General features: G+C 40.1%; 1 protein-coding gene and 1 long non-coding RNA gene across 13 annotated transcripts in view; one reads left to right on the top strand and one right to left on the bottom strand.

Moving 5' to 3' along the window:
• Scgdelta (sarcoglycan delta) overlaps positions 1 to 22,710 on the bottom strand; it is a 294,591-nt gene that overhangs the window by 55,327 nt on the left and 216,554 nt on the right. For all 3 annotated transcript variants that reach the window (XM_083084034.1, XM_083084042.1, XM_083084052.1), the window contains one exon: positions 12,104 to 12,162. In XM_083084034.1, the coding sequence (XP_082940160.1) occupies positions 12,104 to 12,162 (59 nt within the window). The remainder of the gene's footprint in view (positions 1 to 12,103; positions 12,163 to 22,710) is intronic.
• Positions 1 to 22,710, top strand: part of LOC145962758 (uncharacterized) — a 107,572-nt gene that overhangs the window by 50,259 nt on the left and 34,603 nt on the right. For 5 of the 10 annotated variants that reach the window (XR_014435947.1, XR_014435945.1, XR_014435953.1 and 2 more), the window contains one exon: positions 22,378 to 22,546. The exons of 2 other annotated variants lie outside the window; for them this stretch is intronic. This is a non-coding gene — a long non-coding RNA (uncharacterized LOC145962758). Of the gene's footprint in view, positions 1 to 22,377; positions 22,641 to 22,710 lie in introns of all 10 variants that reach the window. 3 more of the 10 variants (XR_014435941.1, XR_014435940.1, XR_014435949.1) reach the window with 2 other exon arrangements.

A 22,710-nucleotide genomic window follows, 5' to 3' on the forward strand; every position in this document is an offset into this window, starting at 1 on the left:
TACAGTATATTTTCGTCAACAGCAGCAGGAACCGTTTTATCGATCGAGACTCGAACTTATACACTTACAAAATCCGGGGATACATCCGGGGCTTTTACGAGGCAGAATCTTCGTCGCCCGTGCAAGCGCGCGCGCGCGAGCGTGCGGCAGAAAAATCTCAGAAAATCTTGAGCGATTTCGCCGCTAACTCCACGAAGTACGGCGAAGAATTTTTCGCCGGGGCTTGTGGATATTTCGCTCGTGCTATTGGCATACTCCGAGATGGAATCTATTTACAACTTCGCTAATGGCCACTCTGTCTTACCTCTCGCAACTTTGCGGTATCATTCCCGCAAAGTATACTTGTACGTAGAAACTCGGTGCTTATCGTGCAAAAAAATGTGGAAAGAATGAATAGAAGTCAAGAATATAACTAAAATATACATGTAATTATATGTAAAAGAATATATGTAATTCTAACATAAGCTATGTCCTATTACGATTTATTTATATTTATGTATAAATTGTACCTTTAAACTTAAACTAACTAACCAATTAATAATTGATAATTACTTAATTTATAACGTAAGCATCGTCATTCATAAAAATTCGAGATAAAGATAATTAATCAAAAATATTATTCTAACATATTCGATCGAGCATCGTTCAGTCTTTGAAGAAAGACAAGAATCGAGGATTCGTCAAATTTCACAATCAAGCCAAATTTCATGGCCAATGATAGGGGTCTAATCAATTTCCAATTTTCCGATATTTACGACATCACGCGATGTGTCTCCTGATTGAGATTTTCTTGCCTCGTGAACCCTTTATTTCCAAAACGAGGCACTGCTTTTCCTCGAGAGCAGGGAAATATAAAGAGCGAAGAACATAGAACTCCGCGACGTAGAATAGAGCGGGTTGAGGGGAAAAAGCTTTGGAGACAAATAAAGAATGTCTCTTTGTAGGATCCACGAACGCTGCATATATAAAGAGTCCGGGATTGATCAAACGCGGGAAAGCTTGCAAAGAATAGCGCGACTTGTGTATCGGGACGGAAACGGAAGACGAGTGCGCACCATCTTCGAGAGATCTTACCGTTCGGGTTTCCGAGGCAGACACCTGGTGCACCTTTGCTTTGCAGGTGAAATTCCAAGGGGGCCTATGTATTGATAAGACGCGACGTTTGTCCCACCGTGTAGATATATTCACCTCGCTTTCTCCAGTAGTGATTCCTTTATTCGTATACGAATACGTATAAGAATATCGCCGACTGCTTCGTGCTGTATGAGAAATAATTTTGTCAGATGCAGGTAGTTTCATTTAAGTAGTATTTTAGTATAAAATGTCAATCCATAATTCGTCTCTTGATTTATCTAGACAATTTTTTTCTCGATTGGCAAATTTCAGATTCTCACAAATTACATCGACGCTTAGAATCATTTCGCGACATTTGTGAAATTTGTGAAAAGTTGTAAAAAATTTTAAACCATTCGATAAATCGATTCTACAATAAAAATATGACAATCGATTAATAATCTTAGCTCTTTTCCTATATAAATACGTTCGCGTTTTTCCTAATGTTTATATGAGATTGATGGCGATTTTCCCATTAGACAAATGAAATCTAGAATCAGGCAGCCGCATTCAGCGCTAAATGCGCGATGAAGATAGAGAATTTCCTCGAGATGCATCTGTAGCTGCCCGAGGCGGGATAAGGCCAGGGGCAGGGAGGCGGGAAAAGCATGATTTAGGATCAAGATTTCAAAGGGTGCAAGATAAATAATCGTATTGTCATCCGTCCGCGGGCGAAAACTCCGCGCATTTCTCGCTTTGCACTTCACCATGAGTAAGCGCGGCATAGAAGGAAGATATGCATACGGCAGTCATGCTACAGGAGATGAAAGGTCTGGTTTATTCAGAAATACTATATATATATGCATACATATAATATATACATATATATAGATACACATATACATACACATACGCGCACATTGTAATGTACAACGCGTAACTTCCCCACAGAATAGGGAAATATTGCATATTCATACGGCCGTGAAGCCCCTCGACATACGGACGGATACTAAAATGGCGATTGCATAACGTGGGTTATCAAACGGCCCGTGCCGCACCGATACCGCCAAGGAAATGACATTCGAGAGCGTCGACAAATTTCCCTCCCCCTTCTTCTCGCGCGACAACTCCATTTTCTTTACGACCGAATGTCCCCGATTTATTAACCGAATCGCGTCACGTTGCGACAGTATATAGTCAATGTTTTATCGCGGAATTCACGATATGTGATAAACATTAAAGAATCATTGTTCATAGGTATACATATAATCCTAGTTTCGTAACTCTGATAAGATGAAAAACGCGATTTAAATTATAATAATTAAATTTCTCAATGAAGACAGAATTATTGTAGGCGGTTTTTAATGAAGATTCTTGAGAAGGGCAATCTTCATTTTTTTTTATTCTTGTGCTCGGCATCATTTTATCGTTATCGATCGCTACAAAATAAGTGCGTGTCGAATCCAAACGCGGGGTTTGCGGCGTCGCAAGTTTCCCGTCATCATGCCGAAGTAAGAAATAACGATAGCATAGAGCGTGTGCTTCTCCCCGCTCTTCCCCGCGGTCGCCACGTGTATTCTCTACAACGCGACGAGGATGCAAACAAGTTGACAGTGGTATCGATTTCCAGCGAGGTGCTATATTTTCTTGGCGTATCATATCGGTCCTCGGGGTGCAACAAATTTATTTCTACTCCTCCCCATTCCCCTTCCATCCGTTCCGCTCGTGACGCATATATTTATGCCTATGCGTATATATGTACGCTCTTACCTTCCGCCTTCGTGACTTTTTCATTTTCGCACAAAGCGCCTATCCGAGTCCATTTGCAAGCGAAGACGCTTCCTCGTTCTTTTTTTTCACCATACTATTTTGCTCTGTTCCCTCTCGACGAGCAACCACAAGCGAACCAAGGAAAGAAATCTGCGATTCGCATCCCTCGTTCACGGTTTATTCCGACGGTAACGGATATCGTTGAAGAGGGAAGAAACAATCGCGCGCGCACGGACAGAGATGAATGTGGAGGATGGTGTCAGGGGGGTAAGAATATACAGGGTCGAACAGGATCGAAGAAGGTGAAATAGCTGGATATCTTTGCTCGAGCTCATGATTACTCGGTGTGATTTGCATGCGAAATGTAATCGGGTCGTATGTATGCCGCCGCGTATCTGTGATTCTTCCGGTATCATCTATACCTTGAAATACAAGATACGGGAACGCCTCGGTCTTGGATGATGAATATTTAACCCTACAGGCTACGAGAAGATTGGAGATTCGTGCCAACGATGTAACTTGTCGTTTTGGTGAGTCCGGAAGTCTGTTCCGTTGTTCCGAATCGAGCACATTTCGACCGACAGTTTCAAAATATTCAAATAAAATCAGTTCATGATTGCAGCATATATATTGACGGCCTCTCCATATTTGTCAGGTAGGAAATAAAAATTGGAAATGTTTCCAATGAATGGTCGGAAAAGAGTAAAACAGGCAAAATGCAAACATCACAGGCTTTTAATGAGACAACTGTTAATCATACAACTTAAAATTATTATGATAAATGTGTGTTAATTGAATTATTGGATAAAAATTACGTGAAATGCATTTTTATACAAAGCAATTTTTTTGACAAAATTTTTAAATATCTTATTCAGTTCGAATTACTGCGTAATTAGACTCCATTCTAGCAACATTGATATCATTTTAAACCGTTTGTTCGTTACCGAATATCACGACGCAAATGGTGTACTCATTAAGAGGAAAATTAATTAGAATTCACTCTGACCACATTATATAAATTTACGCAAAGTTTGGAAAATCGGCGATGCTGATTAGGATGGTGCTCTAGAGGTACCAGCTACGTAGAGATTGTAAATAACATTACACTCCGTAATAGCAACTAGTTAACGGTAACTAACATATATATATATATATACACGTACAATTCTCTCTTCGTAAACCAGTAGTAAATACCGATTTTAACTGGTAGAATTCGCATTTCTAATTTCTCCGCTTAGGTCGATACGTGCTTTTACTCTCGTAAATTTTAACCGGTTAAAAGCACAGTATATACGATGCATACCGCGAGAGTATCACGGTGGAGAGCGATAGGACAAACGATTGTTACGCGGTTAAAGGTCGGGCCATCCATCCGAGCTCACTAGAAACGGCGCGAAATCATACGCCTCGCTCGCATGTAATGGAATCTCGTCGACGTTGCATACGCGGCTTGTCGGCGGCAATAACAATTATTTTCGTACCTCCTCGATATGCTCGATCGCCTATCGGTATCGCGCCACCCGACAATATGCTTGCTCGATATAAATTTCGCGTGATTCCGCGGTCAACAACGAAACGTCAATTCGCGAGCGAGAGCGCGTGTCCGGTCATCGAGCCTTGGTCGGATAATAATATCGCAACGATGATGCCGATCGTTCGAATAACGGTAACGCGATCGATTAAGGGCTTAACGTAATCGCTCTTTACTTCGACGTTCTGGCCGCTCGAACAATAGCACGATTAAAATGATTAATATCGACGCCGCTGACAAATCGATCTTGATCTATCCGCGGCAACCCGTTCTCGCGCTCTCCAATGAATAGAGAGCTAAACGTTGAAAAATTTCGAGAATAATAGCGCGCGGTTCCATTCGCATCGCCGGCGAACCGATAGTTTGCGTCATATCCAACGGATGGCTAGTTTGAAATTGATATTTCGGATAAGCTAATATTTCTGCTAACACACACAATTTGCCGATATTGCCTTTAGACAAGGTATTTCGAAGATAATTCCCGAAGATAATTCCCGATCAAGGGGACGAGAGAGGATCTATTGGAATATTTGACAATTAGAAATGCCATTTGACGAATCGCGCCACCAAACAATTCGATAATTACCGGAATCCGGCAGGAAAAGTTTCCCTTCGACTTCGGCGAACTTGCGTCACCGTAGCAGACCGCGAGTCGATCTGTTTGCCGGATGCAAATATCTGGAATAATCCATATTTTACGTCAAAATGATACCGCGGGCGTCTTTTCGCGCGGCGTCGCGTCCGCGAGTTTATCCGACAAGTTCCCGAGTTTTCCCGGAACGAGGGAAAGCCTGGTTGACTGGCTGGTTTACCGCGTAAAAATTCGCTGTTTGCCAAGTACGCTATTTTGCAACGTAAAATCACGCCACTAGGGAAATTGGATTCCTCACGCTCCGGTGAGAAGCGACCTCGACTATCGACGTTGTATCATTCGATGACCGCGTGATAACCTGACATTAAAGGAAGAATAAGATGCTATTTTACAGACTTGTATATCGCATGCATGAACAAATAAAATAAGTACCTATTATAACTTGTTCTGCAAAAGAATAAATTTTTTTACTAGTCTTTTGTCGCTAGCAAGAGAACTTATAGACGAACGATAAAATGATAATTTTAATGCTTACAATAATTGTAATTATATTTTCGTAATTTTTAGAAAGGTATTAAGAAAATAAAAATATTAAATATTTAATTTTAATTATGTTAACTTTAAGACAAAAGTGGGAACGATTACCATACATTGTTTATGTTTGATATCAGACTTAAAGTACGCTCGATTTATAGGTCGGAAGTATGAATCTACATAGTCCGTCCTGGGCTTACGTTTGTTCATCCTTATGTCCGTAGTTTCTACGCGGAGATTATTACACTGACATCGCAATTCATGCAAAAGTCACCGAGTTTAACTTGGATGCAAGCCACCGGCGTCGTGTCGATGGATAAACCCAGACAAACACTCTCCGCGTTTATTGTTCGGTGACTTGTGCGATCGTACTTGTACGTTCTATAGGTAAGTCTTGATAAACTTAAGGAAAGAGTAGAGATCATATAAAATCAATCTTTTTCATATAATTGATTTCGAATGGCTCTTGTATGAAAAGGAAAAAAATCATTTAAAAGATATTATTTTTCAAATTTATTTAGTTATAAGCTTTAAGTAATATATAATCATTAATTTATAAATTAAAAAAAATTATTTCATTAAACATATTTTCAGATACAACATTTAAATGCGTGTGTAAATAAAATAAAATATTTGAAATTAATATCGAGAAATTTATGCACACAGATAAATTAAACTTCATCAATACAAAATAGCTTACATCAGTATCCTCGATAAAATATAAAAATTGATTTCATCGTGCAGACTTTAATTGCGCAAATGATCGTGTTATGAAAATTATAAAATCTTAAATTCACGCAAGTGAAAGTCTCAACGTTTGCGTTGGCGACGAGCCAGAGAAAAGACGGCCGCGCCCGAGAGCTAGTCCCGTTAAATATGTCCCGGTATTCGCATTGTCGACGACAACGAAGACGACGACGACGACGATGACGACGGTGGTAAAACGTGCGTTTATGCTAATTTTAGTTTCTCGTTAAATTATAAATTTATGATACAGATCGGCGGCCTGCCATCATTTGGCTGCGTCAAAGATATATCCGCTTGCTTTTCCGTCGAGTAAATAAAATGCAACCCGCGTTATAAACTGCGTATCGATAGTTCAATATAACGGATTAATTTCGGTCATCTCGCGCATTTTTCATTGTATATTGAATGCGATCGAGTTCATTCGATAACATTTTCTGATATAGCGGTAGTAAACGAATAACAGATCTCGATTTTTGGATTTATATTTGTGTGTCGCAGATGTTTTTTAAAATTAAAGAATTTCTATCACACAAAACTTGCAGTGAAAACTTTTCCAGCGCGAGGTTCCACTCTCAAATAAATGAAACAATATCGTCGTGCGTAACTATGTAAAATAAATATGAGCGATAGTTGACAGATATAACGTGTCGAACGATAGTCCAAAAACTTTTGAACACTTCAATTACGCAGTCCCGACTATATGGCAAATACTGCGTGAAAAACATATGTTACATATGTAGAATAACGTACGCGTTTATTAAATGAGCGATAGCGATATATAGTGATATATGACAAAAATGATTTGTACGCGTTATATTCATGGAGCAAAATGATTTATAATAATAAAATTGCAAAGTTATGACGTAAAATAAAATCACCAAACGTTAAAAAATATTATTAGTCATGCTTTAAAGTCTATCTACAAGAAACATTGATTGTTATTAAAATATTGATGAACAGTCTAAAATACTTTTAATTACTATATGTGTAATATATTAATATATACTTATAATTAATATATGTATATAAAGTCTATGCATCATTAATATGTATAACAAGTCTCTAAAAAATATAAAAATGTAAATGTTTGCTTAAAAAAGATATGGCAAATTTCTCACTTTAATATTAAATATAAATAAAAATGTATTGCAATATAATGTTTTAGAAGTACATTTATATAGAAGAAAAAAGATAGGAATAAGAAAGTATAGTATTATTAAAAGTGCGAAATAATGCTTGAAATAATATCATGGTATTTTCTTTCAATCCGATCGGCTGATTCGAGATATCTACGCTCCCTGATCCTGGAAAGGTATTCAAGGATCGATCCTTGGTTACCTGAATCAACGAGTGGCGCAGATAAGCGCGCGAGCTCATTAATTTCCATCTACTCATCGATCGCGAATTGAAAAACAGCACTTGATAACGAGATGATAATCCCGTTATTACAATAAAAGCCTCGTAATGATTATCGTCCCGTATCCGTCGATCGTCGTATCAACGATGATCCGTTAATGCCTGACGAGTGGCATTTGTAAATTTTCTAGTTGTTATTACGCGGTCCATTGTCATTAATATTTCGTTATTAATTACGTACGCACACGTATAATTGGCACTGCGGCATTAATTAACCCGGTAACATCTCGCGCGCGCGATTCCTTGCACGAGAATCTGATTAGCCGATCTCGTCGCGAGGACGAATCGCTGTGGCACATCGGGCTTATTATTTTTGACGCAGATTTCCGGCCGAACGAGGATGAAAAATCATCGAACCGGAGCCGAAACGGTTGAAACCAATTAAAAGTTCGCGGCGTCGGCAGCCAATTACGTATATTGGCGTGGAACGCGGCTGTAACTTTAAAAGTCGAGTGATCGCCGAGGCGTATCTTCTCATAAATCCTCATAAATGTTAACTCCGGCATCGCTAATGTTGCGCAATATCGTCTAGTTACTTTTACATTCGGAAAACAATAGAAAAATTTCCTTCTCGATTTGTCATCGAGACAAAACTGTTTCCTTTACTTTTTTTTTAAATATGTCTATTTTCTCTCATAACATGTGTTGTACATCATGAAATCCCGTTGTCCCGAGGAAATAAAATTTAAACTTGGTACTTTACGCTCGAGTGGTTGAAAAATGATGGAAAATTCGCATCGTTTCCTTTCATACGACGTCGCATCGCGTGCTTTCGTACGACAGATAAAAATCTCGTGACACACGGGGCTTACAAGGTGTGAGAAAATTGCGCGGCACTTAAGGGATTATCTATCGGTCGCGTGCGAGAGTACGAGTGACTCGGATTATCGGGGAATCGCATCGGGGCTCTGTCATGAAATAGACGTCAGCGGATTGAATGCAAACGAGAGATTTGCGTATAACGAACAGGCGTTAAGCACTGACGGTGCAGCGATGCTGCGCCTTTGGCCGCAACACCGCAATATGCCCCGCGAATTTGACACGCTTGCACCTTGTGACTCGCGGTGGTTGTTGCTAGTCGGCTTTTCACGCCTCGCGTGTTTCAACCCTTCCCGCCCGCCGCCGGAATAAGCGCACGTATAAACGTGGTCGATGCGATGCGAAGTTACGGATTCACAAGCTTCGCGGATGGGATGATTTGATACGCTCAAATGGCGTAACTCGTACGGCGATTGTTCAATTATGATAACTCGTAAGCAGAAATAAAATTACAATCGGAGGCTAAATCACCTCGCGATATTATTTCCGCGAGTGATAAGGAATAAAAATTGAATGAAAAATGACAAATTACAATCGAGTGATTTTTCAGACGCGGAGGCTTGAAAAGTTTTTGCGAGAAATCATTAAAAACTTTTCCTTCCCTTTTCTCATTTCGCATTGTTCCTTACGTGTAAAATAATCTCGCGTCGTAGATTTTAAGGATACGATATCGGGACGGAATATGTGGCGAAGCCAGCCAATTTATTTCGCCGCACCAAGTTTACGTATGAAGACGAAGAACCGCGGACGACGCGTTTCGCGACAAAAAGTGCGAAGGAAAGTTTGCGAGAGAAAAAAGCCGGCAGAAGTCGGAGAAAAGAATTGCAGAGTCCTGTAACATTCTTTCATTGGTTCATTTATCACTTGACCAAGAACGTAATAGATCGCGAGCAACCGTGGACTCTTCGCCACGGTGGTCTTTTACCGACTGCTTTATACTTTCTCTCTCTCTCTCTCTCTCTCTCTCTCTCTCTCTCTCTCTCTCTCTCTCTCTCTCTCTCTCTCTCTCTCTTTCTCTCTGTGAATTCGAACGTAAAGTTTTACTGTTCTCCTCATTCAATACGACAATATTGATTCACCGGCTCTTATGGCCACGAGCGCCGTTAACGACGACATGTGATCTGTAAAAGTCGCCATATCAAATGTCATTCGAAATCGAAAACGTGAAATCACGTATTTCGAGAGGAATTATTCCTAATCTATATCATCACTCGTTATTCCAGGTTCCAACGATATTGTTCGCATAATTATCTTAAGTCTCAACATAAATTAATACGATTTGCTCTCTCTCACTGTTCTTATTCGCGGTACTCAAACTTTAATTACCGTAGAAATTCACGAGTAAAAGGAGAATATTATGAAAGATGTATATTTTCCCATCGCTGCTCGACAAATATCACTAACAACATCATTAGTATATAATTACTAATTGATATTAATTCCATAATAATATCAATTGAAGGAAACTTGTAGCCGATAAAAAAAATACAATATTAATATACACATTTCTATCTTCCGGCTGTTCTCCCTCTTCCTGTTATCATCGCCCACAATCAGGTCGATTAATTAGAACCTGGGAATCGCAGGTGTAATGAAAGATAATCGTTCCCGTCTGCTCCAACTTCCGTCGAGAAGTTACATTACCGCCGACACGAAACGCTCCCCGATTCCCTATTAAAAGTATCGTAATCGAGCGGGAAATAGCCCCGTCGGTCGTAACGCAAGATGGATGCGCATTTCGGTCGAATGAATTTAATGCGCCGGCTCGATTTCGTATTGGATCAATCCTCGCATCTCACGCGCATAATAGGGCGATCGGGAAATGGAAAAAAGCGCGTTGCACGTGCGACAAGCTGTCAATCGGTTTTAGATCTTGCCAACTGATTGTTCATTCGACCGGATAACTTTTTCGACCGGTACATAATAAAAAGGAAAAAAAAACGTGTGTATATGTGTGTGCCGGATGTATGAATATTCGGCGATTGCGGTATTATTCGTACGTGCGAGATAAATCGATTTCGGCGTAGCGATAAATTTTATAGTGGACGATTCTTTAAAAATTTTCGTGTCTCTCTGATAATATTGAATATATACTTTCCTGCTGCGTTTTTAATTATTTTCGTTCGTGAAACGAACCTTGGAACTGTATAAATATAGACAAGATTTAATTAAAATACGCTGCATTTTTAGTGCCGATAAAAAAATGGAAGTATATAACGAAACGCGTTAAATTCGCGTGAGCACATTTAACGTGACAGAATGCATTTCGGAATTTGATGAATTTGATGAATTTCGACTCGAATGCAAGTGAGCGCATTTTCGAACCGGCGAGGACGGTACAAAACGCGATACCGGCCGGGATACCGCATTTTTAGAACAGCCGAAGGAATGGGTATCACGGTTATGAGACGTGAATATACCGGCCACATCACGAGGTAGCGATATGGAGCGTATATAGAGCGGATGAGATTTCCTTAGTCCGGCAAAATTCTTTTTACCCCTACAGTATAACACGTATATTTTTTTCTATTCGCCGTTTTTATGGAACGCATCCAGAGGTATCTCCGTTTAAAATTCAATTTCGTTTAACGTCATCGGAGATTGGTACTTTTATATTATTTGATATCTTCGTGAGTGAGAGAGAGAGAGAGAGAGAGAGAGAGAGAGAAAGAGAGATGCAATTCCGCTGTGAGATTGTCTTAAACTTATTTAATGACAATACCATACTTTGAAAAATAAAATGCACGTTAACGCAGACTCGTTCGTCGCCTCGTGACAACAAAGTTTTGCACAATTACGAGCCACTCCAAGTGTGGTTGTTTAAGTATTATTAAACAAATGATGGATCGTTTAATCGTAAGTTTCGGCGACCGTTTCAGCGTTTAACAACATCGTTTGGAAGAACGATTGTATGCTGTAATCACATCTCGGATTAACGATCGCGGCTGCGGATCCACGTTAGATCAAAAGTGGATTTGCACCACGTCGGGACGTCTCATCTCGCGTCACGACACACTCCGGTTTTGTTCTTGCAATTCAAAACGAATTCAAACGCGACGTCGACCTGGCAACGCCTCAAGCATCGCGAGAATTCATCCAGTAATTTTAGTATGTTGACTCCGCGTGCAATTTGCGGACGATACGCGTCACGAATTGCATTCGACATATAGCGTTATTCACCGAGAAGACCGCTGAAATTTATCTTTCGCTGTCGGACATTTGACGTGATCCATTGGTACATTGCTTCAGCTTACGTCAAGTGATCTCAACAACGTTCTATACTTGTCACACGTTTCAGTTAATTATCGAATCTAGAGAGAAATGAGGCAAGAAATTCGTCATAATTATTTTCGATCCATCAATTATTTACGGTTGAAAATAGTCCTGGGTTAATCATCTATTTTCGCGTTTATCTTTAACATTTTATAAATATGTTTCACGGGGAAAACATTACGATTTGCAATTTAAAAGACCCATATACCGCGATCTGCTTTCTTCGAAAGCAGTCTGATCATGTTTATCGTCGCAGAATCATTTTTGTTATTTTTATCCAAGTGCCTGTTTCCCTCAGTAATAACCTCGCCGGCGTTGCATTTGTTATTTCTTCGGCTTTGTTATGCATGCATTTTGTTTTCGCTCACCTCAGTCTGCTGTGCTCCGTGTGCGGTGATTCCTCCGGCGATTTGTAACTGTTTCCGGTCTGCAACAAAGAATGAGAAGCGTAATGAAGACCCCGGTTCACGCGGTTCATGTCTAATAAAGAGTAAAAGAATCCTACGAATTTTATCCGCGTTTCCCTGCAACAATAATCGCGAACTAGAAGTGCAAAATCATGTAAGCGCAAAAAAGGTTCGTTTAAACGAACCGAGAGAAAATCCCGTTTGCTGAAAAATATGTTACGACCATAAAGGTAGGAATAAAAGGAAAAATATTTCATATATAAATAGTATAAAAATTACTGCATTTTTCTCAAATATTACGTACGTTGAATAAAGAGAATAATGCACCATGGTTAAAACGATCGAGGAAAATGCAATGTGTTATATTTAAGGACGTTTCATCGCGAGCAATCGGCCATTTCAATCAAAGTTCTCGCTCCGACAACCGACGACACTCGAGGGATTAATTCGATCAACCGATTGTCCGAATCCTGCTAACATCGTAGGATTCTCGGATCGTGTCCGAGTGTCATCTCAAAATTCGCGACACGGCTTTAAACTCGCGCGACGTTTACTTCGGTCAAAATATCGGGACGTTCTCGTGGACCGAATAAGCAACGTATCGGTCGCGAAATAATACTCTGGGAAACGAAACATTCGTGAAACACGTGCGTTGGCCGTTAATAAATCGACCGTGGAGAACAAGGGGCCCGGTTACGACGACGACGACGCCGGCGTCGAATTAGTTCGCGAGAACGTGTAACAACTCGGACAACGAATGGAATCCAAGGGATTTCGCGAGAACGGATCGCGCGGCGATGTAATTAGAATTTATGTCGATTATAGCGCGGCGGAAAAGAAGAAAAAGGACACGCGAGAGGCCCAGCGAGGCAATGCTAGTATATTTTCATCGAGCAATTCGCGTCATAAATTATTCCTTCATTACCCGTCGGCGATTTGCGGATATCCTTTCGAGCTATCGCTCCGCTTCCCGGAAAACGAACATTAAAGTACGCGGGAGCGGCTGTTGCGCGTTATCGGGGATGCAATTATGTTTCAAATCGTCCATACCATCGATTATTATCGGCGCGATGCGATTATTAAAGCAAAAACGATCAGCAAACTTGAGCGAGATGATCGCAATCGGGAAATCCTCTCTCTGTCGCCGCGATTAGAATTTCTCTTTTTTTCTTTTCCATGGTTTTTTTTCCTCGCTTTTCCTTTCATTAGACAAGCCGTTAGTCGCGCAATCCGACCAACGGGAAATGTTATTCTCGCGTAAATTGTGAACGCGGTTACGTCGCGACAATCGAATTATCAGTTATGGAAATTTGTGCGTTTGGAAACAATGGTCATTATAAATACCGTGCCGCGTTGTGGCATGCGATAGAACCGCGTATCGTCGATGATCATGGTATGAACAATAATGATTATTTCATTTCAATCAACCTGCGGAAATTGAACAGTTCTGGGAAATCGAAAGGACACTCGCTCGCTTGTTACTCTACGCTCGATATGATGACGTCGATTTAAAACTACATCTAATTACATATACTCGCGTATATACGCGTATATATTGCGGCGCTCGCAATCTATCCATTACAGTGGGTTAACGAAGTTGGAAATCAGTTTGATCGATCAGTTAAAGTAAATGATTGTCGTTTGGCTGGCCGTCGATCCCGCAACGATTCGATCGCATCGATTATGTATATCGCAACAATCCGCAAGCTTTGACATCTGTTGCGTGGCAATGTCATGACGTTACAAGATATTAATCAGCAAAACAATTGAATGCAGATATATTGTAATCAAACCACAAAGCTCTTTCGTTATATAATAATTAGGAATTTAGGTATGATTATTCTAAAAAACATCGAAATTAGGAATTTAGGTATGATTATTCTAAAAAAACATCAAAAATCTTTCCCCGTCGGATTAAAGTCTGAATTTTCCACTAATATTTGTAATCGCTTTTAGTGTTAGTGTTACTAGCTTTTTAAAACATCCACCGACTCGATTACTCCTTCAATCATCGCTTTGACATCTGTTGCGTGGCGATATAAAATAATAATCAGCGGAACAATTGGATGCAGATATGTTGTAATCAAATCACAAAGCTCTTTCGTTATATAATTAGAAATTTAGATATAATTATTCTACAAAAGAAATCGAAGCATTAATAATCCTTCTCTGTCGGATTAAAGTCTGAGTTGTCCACTAATATTTAACGTTATTACGATACTTTTCAAAATGTCCGCCGACTCGATCGCTCTTTCGATCACCATCACGTCGCGATTAATCGCGTCGCTTATCATCGATTATCACTCGTTCGCGACTTACCTACCGCGCGAACATTTATCTCGTAATCCAGTCTCAAGTAGCAACCGTCTGCTCCTTGTAAGTCTCATCCCGTCCGCAATCTAAGATCAGCACTCAGTCACTCTTTCTCTCTGGCGCCTCTTTCCGTCGCCGTGACGCGCAATCCGCAACGGAGTGAATTCTTCCCATCCATCCGGGGACAGTCAATTTATCCTTATTTTCTCTCGACTTTCACTTTGCTCGAGAGAGAGTCGAGTGTTTTTCTTTTTTCTTTCCCCTCTCTTCCGTTTTCTACCGTGCGCGCTCCGAAAGCCACCCCTCGGCGAAAGACGCGACGCGACTTTCACTCGATTGTGCCTCGGCCAAGTTGTGCTTGGCCCGAACGAGTAGCTTTTGGCACGGGAATCGCTATCATTCGTTCTGCCCCTCCCGTCTGAGACGGGAATGAAGAACAAGAAGAAGACGACGAACGCGGCTCTTTCCTTTCTCGTTTCTCTCCCGTCATCCGTCTCATTTACCCTCTCTTTCTCTCCGTCCTGCTATCTGTCCCGCCTTTTCATCTTCTCCTCTGCCGGGCACCGGCAAAGCGGAAGGAGGACGAAGAATGGAAATGCGACGAGGAAAACACCATCTACCGGGGTCTACTGCCTCCGTACCGAAATACACCGGTCTGCGCTTATAGTTCACTCGGCGGAGACTGAAAGAGGAGAACGCGAGAGGGAAGGCGAGAGGTTGGATGACTCCGGGTTAAAGTGGCGTCGCGTGTACAACCGCACCGACGGCGGAATATACGGCACTGCAGAGGACCGCTTCGCCGCGCGGGAAACTGTCTTCCGCTCCGTCCTTTCTCACCTACCGTCCCGTGGTCGCATCCGCTATTTTTTCCCTCCGAGTCCCGAGGAATATTATATGCTCTTATTCTCTCGCTTCCTCTCTCTCTCTCTCTCTTTCTCTATCTTCTCTCTTTTGTCTCCGCCAAATGCGGCAGACTCACTCGCAAATATGTAATAAGTCAAGAGCATTGACCCGTTTTAGCTTAATACTTTTAAGAAAATCGCATTGTATATTATGTATTACATAATCAAGCAAGCTTCGCGTTAATTTTATCCGTTTATTAAATTTTCACGCAAATTGACCAAGTTTTGTCATATTTATGATAGGATAATTATTCCATGAGATTGCGTGTTATCCTTTTTGAACAAGAACATTGCTCATTATTCATATTATACATATATAGAATGTCTCGCCATTATCATATAAATGCGTAATAATTATAATGAGATGAACATCTCGCGGAAATGTGAATATTTTTTGCGAACTTATTTAGGTCGAGCAAGTTATTTATTTATTTATTTATTGATGAAATTAAAATCTTTTGACAAAAAAGGATACAAAAAATAGTTACAAAAGAATGTCATAAATATTACATATTTAAATTAATATTTAAAAAGGATATACAAAATGAGCAATGTATATTGATTGATCAGACATCGTTAAATACTTATACGATCATGATAAGACACATTATACATATGTTTTTACTATAATAAAAAAATGTGCACAGTGCATCTCGCTATTATAAATACTTAATGATATGTCGTCTGGCCAATCAATATATATTGCTTATTTTTGTATATTCTTTCCATCAATAAACTGAATAAATAAATAAATTTTGATTTATTTTTCGCTTAAATAAAATTGTGAAGAATATTTTAAAAAGGTTTCATCTATTTAAATAATCACGAATAATAAAATTCACTATCAATCATGTATGGCGGGCACAGAAACGAAAGAAAATTGCACGATAGTGAATCGATAATTTTCAAACCTAAGGAGAAATGTCTGGGAAGGAGGGTAAAGAAATTTATCTAATATTGTACGTGTCAAATGGATTTTCGGCGGCAGGCGCGAACAAGCTGTCGAGCCCCATCGAGTCTCTGTTAGTTGCGAATTGTAGTCGGCGGCGAGGTGCGTACTCCATGCAGAGAGATATTGTGGTTGTAAGCGCGGACTTAGGATCGACATGGAATCAGCCTAATCACCCGGAAGTGTTGCCAATGTCCGCCGTTAATCCGATCGCAGATGTTTCACTCTAGCCGATTCTCTCGGGGCGGCCGTTTCTCTGTTCGTTCCCCTCGCTCGTTTCGGCCGCTCGTGTCTGCTCATAGTGTTTGTTTGCGGCCGCGTTAGCGGATTCTAATCGCGGTTACTACGCTCTTGCGCCCCAAATCTGCCACCGCCACCAAACCGAGTACTTAAATCGAGTGAAACGTACCGTTGTGTACAACGCATTTAGGTTAAAGCACCTATTTTCAATTAGGCGGCTTGGCCGCTTCTAGGCCGATATATCTCGCCCGCTTCGGCGGTTCTGATTCATGAAACTGGCACGGAAATTTCGCGTTGATTAATCGCATGTGCGACTTTTCGCGATTTATCTTGTCGTCTCTCAAATGGCGCGTTTTAATAAAACAGAGATTTCGCAAAAGTTCGGGAAAATATAATATTAATCGTTTGATTAATATCCTGGAATTTAGCAAGCCATAAATGGGGATCGTGCAAAACATATTTTGTGTCTTTTAAGCGCCTAAAATATTTTTCACCATTTTATATTACTCTTTTTGTAACATGCAATTTTATTATATTTGCTCGCAATACTGCAAACTGTTTCTTTTCCATTCGTACACATTTTCCTGCACAATATTTTTTATTTCACGGAAATTGTTTTAATTATTTTTTTTCGTTTCAAAAGCAAAATCTTTTCATCACTCACTATTGCTATATTTTTGCTCCCTATATTTTTAATCTACTGATTTATTTACCATAGGAATTATTGCATTGACATAACGCGAAAACTGAAACCAACGTAGAGTCTTAAATACTTTTAACTCATGAAAGGCGAAGAGAATGAAGTAGGCAGGATGAAAGGGAGAGAAAAACGTGAGAGAGTAGCAGAGCTACATACGCAAAAGTGGTAAGAGAAGAATGAAGAGGAAGAGAGCTCGGAGCAGGAGCAAACATGCAGGCGAAAAATATTTTTGAAGCGAAGAACGCGCGCGCGCACAAGAGAGCCACTCTCTAATTAGCTTGGTATACGGGGTGGCTTTTTGTTTAATTAACACGCTCGTAGTAAACTACCCCTATGCCGCGCGCGAAGTCGCTCTTTTTAGCCTCGATGTGGCGCTCTTTATATCCTTTTTTTCCCCATACTCATCTCTCTCTCTCCCTTGCGGCTACTCTCTCCTTTCGCTCGTGATACATCCGATAGGTATTAGTTTGCTGAAAACACGCGCTCAAGGGTGTCGGGTTTAAAAGGACGACATTGTCCGGTAGGTGTGTCTCTCCAGCGATTCTCTATTTCTCTTTTTGCGTCGCGCACCCCCTTTTTCTTTTTATTTATTTTTTTACCGCCGACCGATGAAAATACTGGGCTTCGGTATTTTGACAGCTGGTGCATTCTTGTTGCGATACATATTTGTTCGAATTCGATGAGCCGTATCGTCGAATAGTGGCGTCTCAATCTCTCCCTCTCGAGAAAACCATCGGATTCGCCGAATTTGAATTCCCGAATTTCGAAAGAGAAGTAATCTTGTTAATAGAAAACTCCGAAGTTTATTGGCACCGCGCCCATCGCTGATTGATCGTTTCATCTTCGCCTTTAGAAGCCTTTAGACTCTCGCCTTTTATTCGATTAGAATATCAGCCTTTGTTTTCGTTTTACTATACTCGAGCGATTCTGTTATCTTACAACTGGATTACATCTTTTCTCAGGACATGCGACGCGCTTCGCGCTTTTCGATAAAAATAAGTCCACGTCGAAAGTACAAACCTCGCCAAAGGATGAAAGAAAAATATTATGACTAAAACGTAATGGATCTTATATTCTTAGCTCTTACTGTCCATATGGCGAGTTCAATTATATGACAGTTGGTCACAATTCTTTCAGTAGCTCCGCTAAAGTTAAATATTTAATAAAACATCAGAAAGAGAGAGAGAGAGAGAGAGGCAATAAATAGAAATATTGCATTCATATTTAACAAATATATAGTTTAAGAATCTTCATCACTGTCACTGTAGTTATATTGAATTACATTTGAATGATTATAATTATACGAGCTTTTTTTATATGTTGCAAAATATTACATTATATGTCGCAAATTATTCTTTTGTCAATCATTCGCTGATATATGAGAGATTGATAAAATAAATCATATAAATTTTCTTCTATTATTCTATATAACTGAATGCATATAATTCAATCTGTGTATCTTACATTTCCAGTAAAGATAGATACAATTCATCAGGATTGAACTATTTATTAATTGATAAATTGAAGAATTTTCGACATGTTTTATTTTATTTAATAACGCTATACGATCGCATATTTCATATATTCCTAAATTTATGATTATTTATGACAAAGTTATTCTGCCAGTCCGCGATCAGTGTCGCAACTCGGTCCAGAGAGTGAGTTGAAACCACGTGTCGAACAGACTCAGCACGGTATCACGGCATTGAGATATGAGTCTTCTCTGTGCACGCTTTCGCAGTAGAACCTGGAAACGAGAGACACAGCTTTCTCGTTCTCTCTCTCAGCTTAGTCTGGTCTGTATGTTAGCCGGTGAACGTTAGCTGCAGGTGGCGCAGCGTATTTATAGCCGCGTCGTGACTCCTTCCTCTTTGCCAACAACACGTCGGTCCTCCCGGTTTTCGTGCGACTCCTCACTGCGCCTCTCTTTCTCATCCTCTCTCTCTCTTTCTCCCCCTATTCCTCTCTTTCTCTCCGCATCTTCCTCTCTCGGCTGTTGCTCGCGAAGGTCTACTTAACGGCGTTAAACCGGCTGGTGCGAACGGCGACTTCCGCTGGAAGACCTGGACGGGTGAGAGTACGCGTTAAAGAATGAGTTTAGCCAACGGAATAGAGGCAGCCTCGAAGAGGATTATCTCGAGTTTTGTCCGCCGTCGAATCCGCTTCCGCGAGAAGCGGAAATAAACGATCAAATGACGATGCGTACGTGCGCTCGACGGCTCATCGAAATCTGTCGATCGCCGTTACGTGCCGCTTGTACCGTCCCGATGATGGCATGAATTTTTATGCACCCCGGAAAAATCGTTTTCCGAGTGCTTCTACATCGGAATATCGATTTCAGCAGAGTCGAATACAGATTTTTTCAAACTCAGGGAAAGTGCATTTTTATAGCATTGCCGTGAAAATCTCTTGTTCGGATTCGATTGTTCCAATTTTCCTTTCGATTATATATGTATACAAAGGAATAATTATAAGCATGTTAATTAATTCGAAGTTACAATAATTCGAAAAAAATTTATCCAAAAGTGACTGTAACAGAAAACTATGATGATGATGAATATTGTATAGATGGTATTTTGCTTAAAGAGATATAAAAATCACCTGTATTTTCTTTTTTGAATGAAACCGTATGACTTTTTTGTATATCGCGATTTTTATCTTCTTAGTTATTTCACATAAAAATATTAAAATATATAAAATCACCCAAATGACAAATATCTTACAAGATATTTCATCATTTATTTTGACTGAAATCCGCGATCACAGATGAATCGATGATTTCAAAGCTGGAAGATTGCGTGTTAGATTCGCGACACTTTCTGCAAAGTGCTCGTTGTTAATCGCAATACGTTCCCATGCTCGCGCTTATTCTTTCATCACACTGCCGGATTCTTTGCGAGATCGAGATCTCGCACGCTCGCAGAAATAATCGCGATAATCGGGCAGAACGTGCCATGCAACCGGCGACCCCTAACGACTCTTTACCCTTTCATTCGCGGGGGCGGTTCGTTCGCTTAGTCCGGCCAACACTTTTACATCCGGCTTAGCCCGCCACCATCGGATAACACTTCGCAAGCAACGACGCGACCGCGGCAGTCACTTTCAGCCGGCGCAAGCCGCCGTTCCTAAACGGTTAAAGTCTTGTCCAAACTCGGGGAAACTCGTTTGCTCCGCGGCTGCCGCCGCTATCTCATAGCTGCGATCTCCTCTCAATCTCCAAGTCTACCTCCGACCCGCCGCGCGACTGTTTTCTTCTCTCTTTGCGAAGATCTCCCTATCTTACTCGAGGAAAGAAAAGAGAAACGGCGCGGTCTCTTCAGATTATTTCGAGAGCAAAAGAGTCGCGGGGATTTAAAGATGCTGTGAATTCTCTTTATTGAACAGACCAAGGAAACACGCCGGATAAAAGATGTTAAATAATGTTTCGCCTATAGAAGATTCATAAAGTATCTATTTAGATACGAAAAAATATAGAGAATCGCAAGCAAATAAATACAAAGTTAAATTACATGGCTTGGGAAATGTTTAATAAAATTGTAATAATCTAAAAATTAAACGCCCAAGATACGAAAAAGATATCCTTGTAAGAAAAGAGTATGCATTTTTTTTTTTAAAAAGCACGGATTTAATTATATATTATTAATTATTTTGTATTATAAAATTATCGTGGATTTTATATTGTTTAAGACACTGGACATTTCGACTTTTTTACAATTTTTTTCTATACTTTCTTTTCTCTTTTCACGTGTATATAGCGGAACTTTCAACCTGTGCGCTCAGCGAAACTTCTGAGCGAAGCAGGGAAAGATCTTACAGCATAAAAGGATACCTGGTTGTTAAACTGGAAGTGACAACGATTTTTCTCGGATACGTCTTCTATGGCGAAACGTGACCCCTTTTAGCCGGCGCACGAGTCGGCTATTAAAGGAGGATGATCGATGATTTGCGCCATCCATTACGACCGGTGACTGGGAATGTAACCCAGGTGCGTTATTTGCACGAATAACGCTTCTGATTTTTTCATGACGTATCGTGAACGGGGTAATCTAAAAATAGATACGTGCTGTGCTTTTATCATTTAATTTCCAAACAAATTTGAGATTTAAAGTTTGAGAAGATAAATTTTTGGGAAATGTAAAAAAAACTCGCTGTAAGAAAAATGTTACATTATACTCGAATTATTTCACGTGCTTGCATGATGCAGGTGTTACGTCGATAAATCAATAAAATAAATCGCAGCGTCATCTTTCCGTGATCTCTTCTTGCACGAGCTGTTTAATCATGGGAAAAGTGATAAAAATGTACAACAAACGCGTTACCGTTATCAATAATTTTTTTCAAGTATACCTATCGCAGGTTTCTTGTAAACTCACAGTTATTTTATAAAGAAATATCTAGTCTCTCTGTATATAAAATACCGAATATTTATAGAATAGCATTTTATAAAAAGAACCGTGGCTTTTTATGAAAAAAATTAAATTTACACAAAAAGCCTGCGATACACATATACATAATAGTTCTTGTCCTCTTTTGATATCGGGTCGTTAAAGGGCAATGATCGACGATTCACCACAACGGCACCGCAAGGCCTCCTGAGATTTTGCATTAAATTCATAATCAATGTATGAGAATGCATTTATGCGATGTATCGGAAAATCATAGACAACAATCATTTAAACAAAAGGATCTTTAATTTAGAGAGTCTGTTATTGAGCGAGTAACCGAAAAAAATAATGAATTCAAAATTGTATTGCTGAAAAAAGTATTGAAGAAAAAGTTTACATCTCAGGAATGTAATTTTGGTCCCTTTTTATTTTAGCTAGTGTGTGATGTCCATTTAATCAACATTTCTTATATCAATGAGAATAGAAAACTGCATCAATTGCTTATAGAGTTAATAATCGTTACAAACGATATGAACGCGTTTCTCGGAAAATGTTGGGACGAATCGCGAATTATTTACACTATTAAATTCCACGGGGAGAGATGCTTTCTTTCTTCGCAGTGATAATTCCACGAGAACCTGCGGATCGCAGATTGTTTACTCCTCGTAACGTAAACCCAACTTCTACTAACACAAACTTAATTCCACATCAGGCAATACCTATCGACCCGGTCTCTGTTATTACAGGATAATGACGGACATAATACCGGCGATGTTGTCCACAAGCTATCCTCACACCGAACTCGCAAGCGATATAGGTAGTGCAAAACACATCCCGCGCAACGGAGGATCAACAAGGAGTGAGAGGGACATTAGTGGAGGTATACGAGCCACATAATCAAGCCACGTCACAATGGCATGTCACTTATATGTATGTGAATTGCCGCCGTATTGGCGCCTCATGTCGCTCAATGGCCGGATACCGACGCGTCGTGCGCCAGGATATAGAGGTATCTTACACAAAGACTCGCAGCTGATTATTGCTACGCTCGTGGCAAAGAGCAGCCTAGTCCCTGCGGC

This window comes from Camponotus vicinus, unplaced genomic scaffold (genome assembly GCF_025532165.1).
Source record: "Camponotus vicinus isolate PSW18456_S1 unplaced genomic scaffold, iyCamVici1.0 SCAF_1, whole genome shotgun sequence".
NCBI lineage: Eukaryota > Metazoa > Arthropoda > Insecta > Hymenoptera > Formicidae > Camponotus > Camponotus vicinus.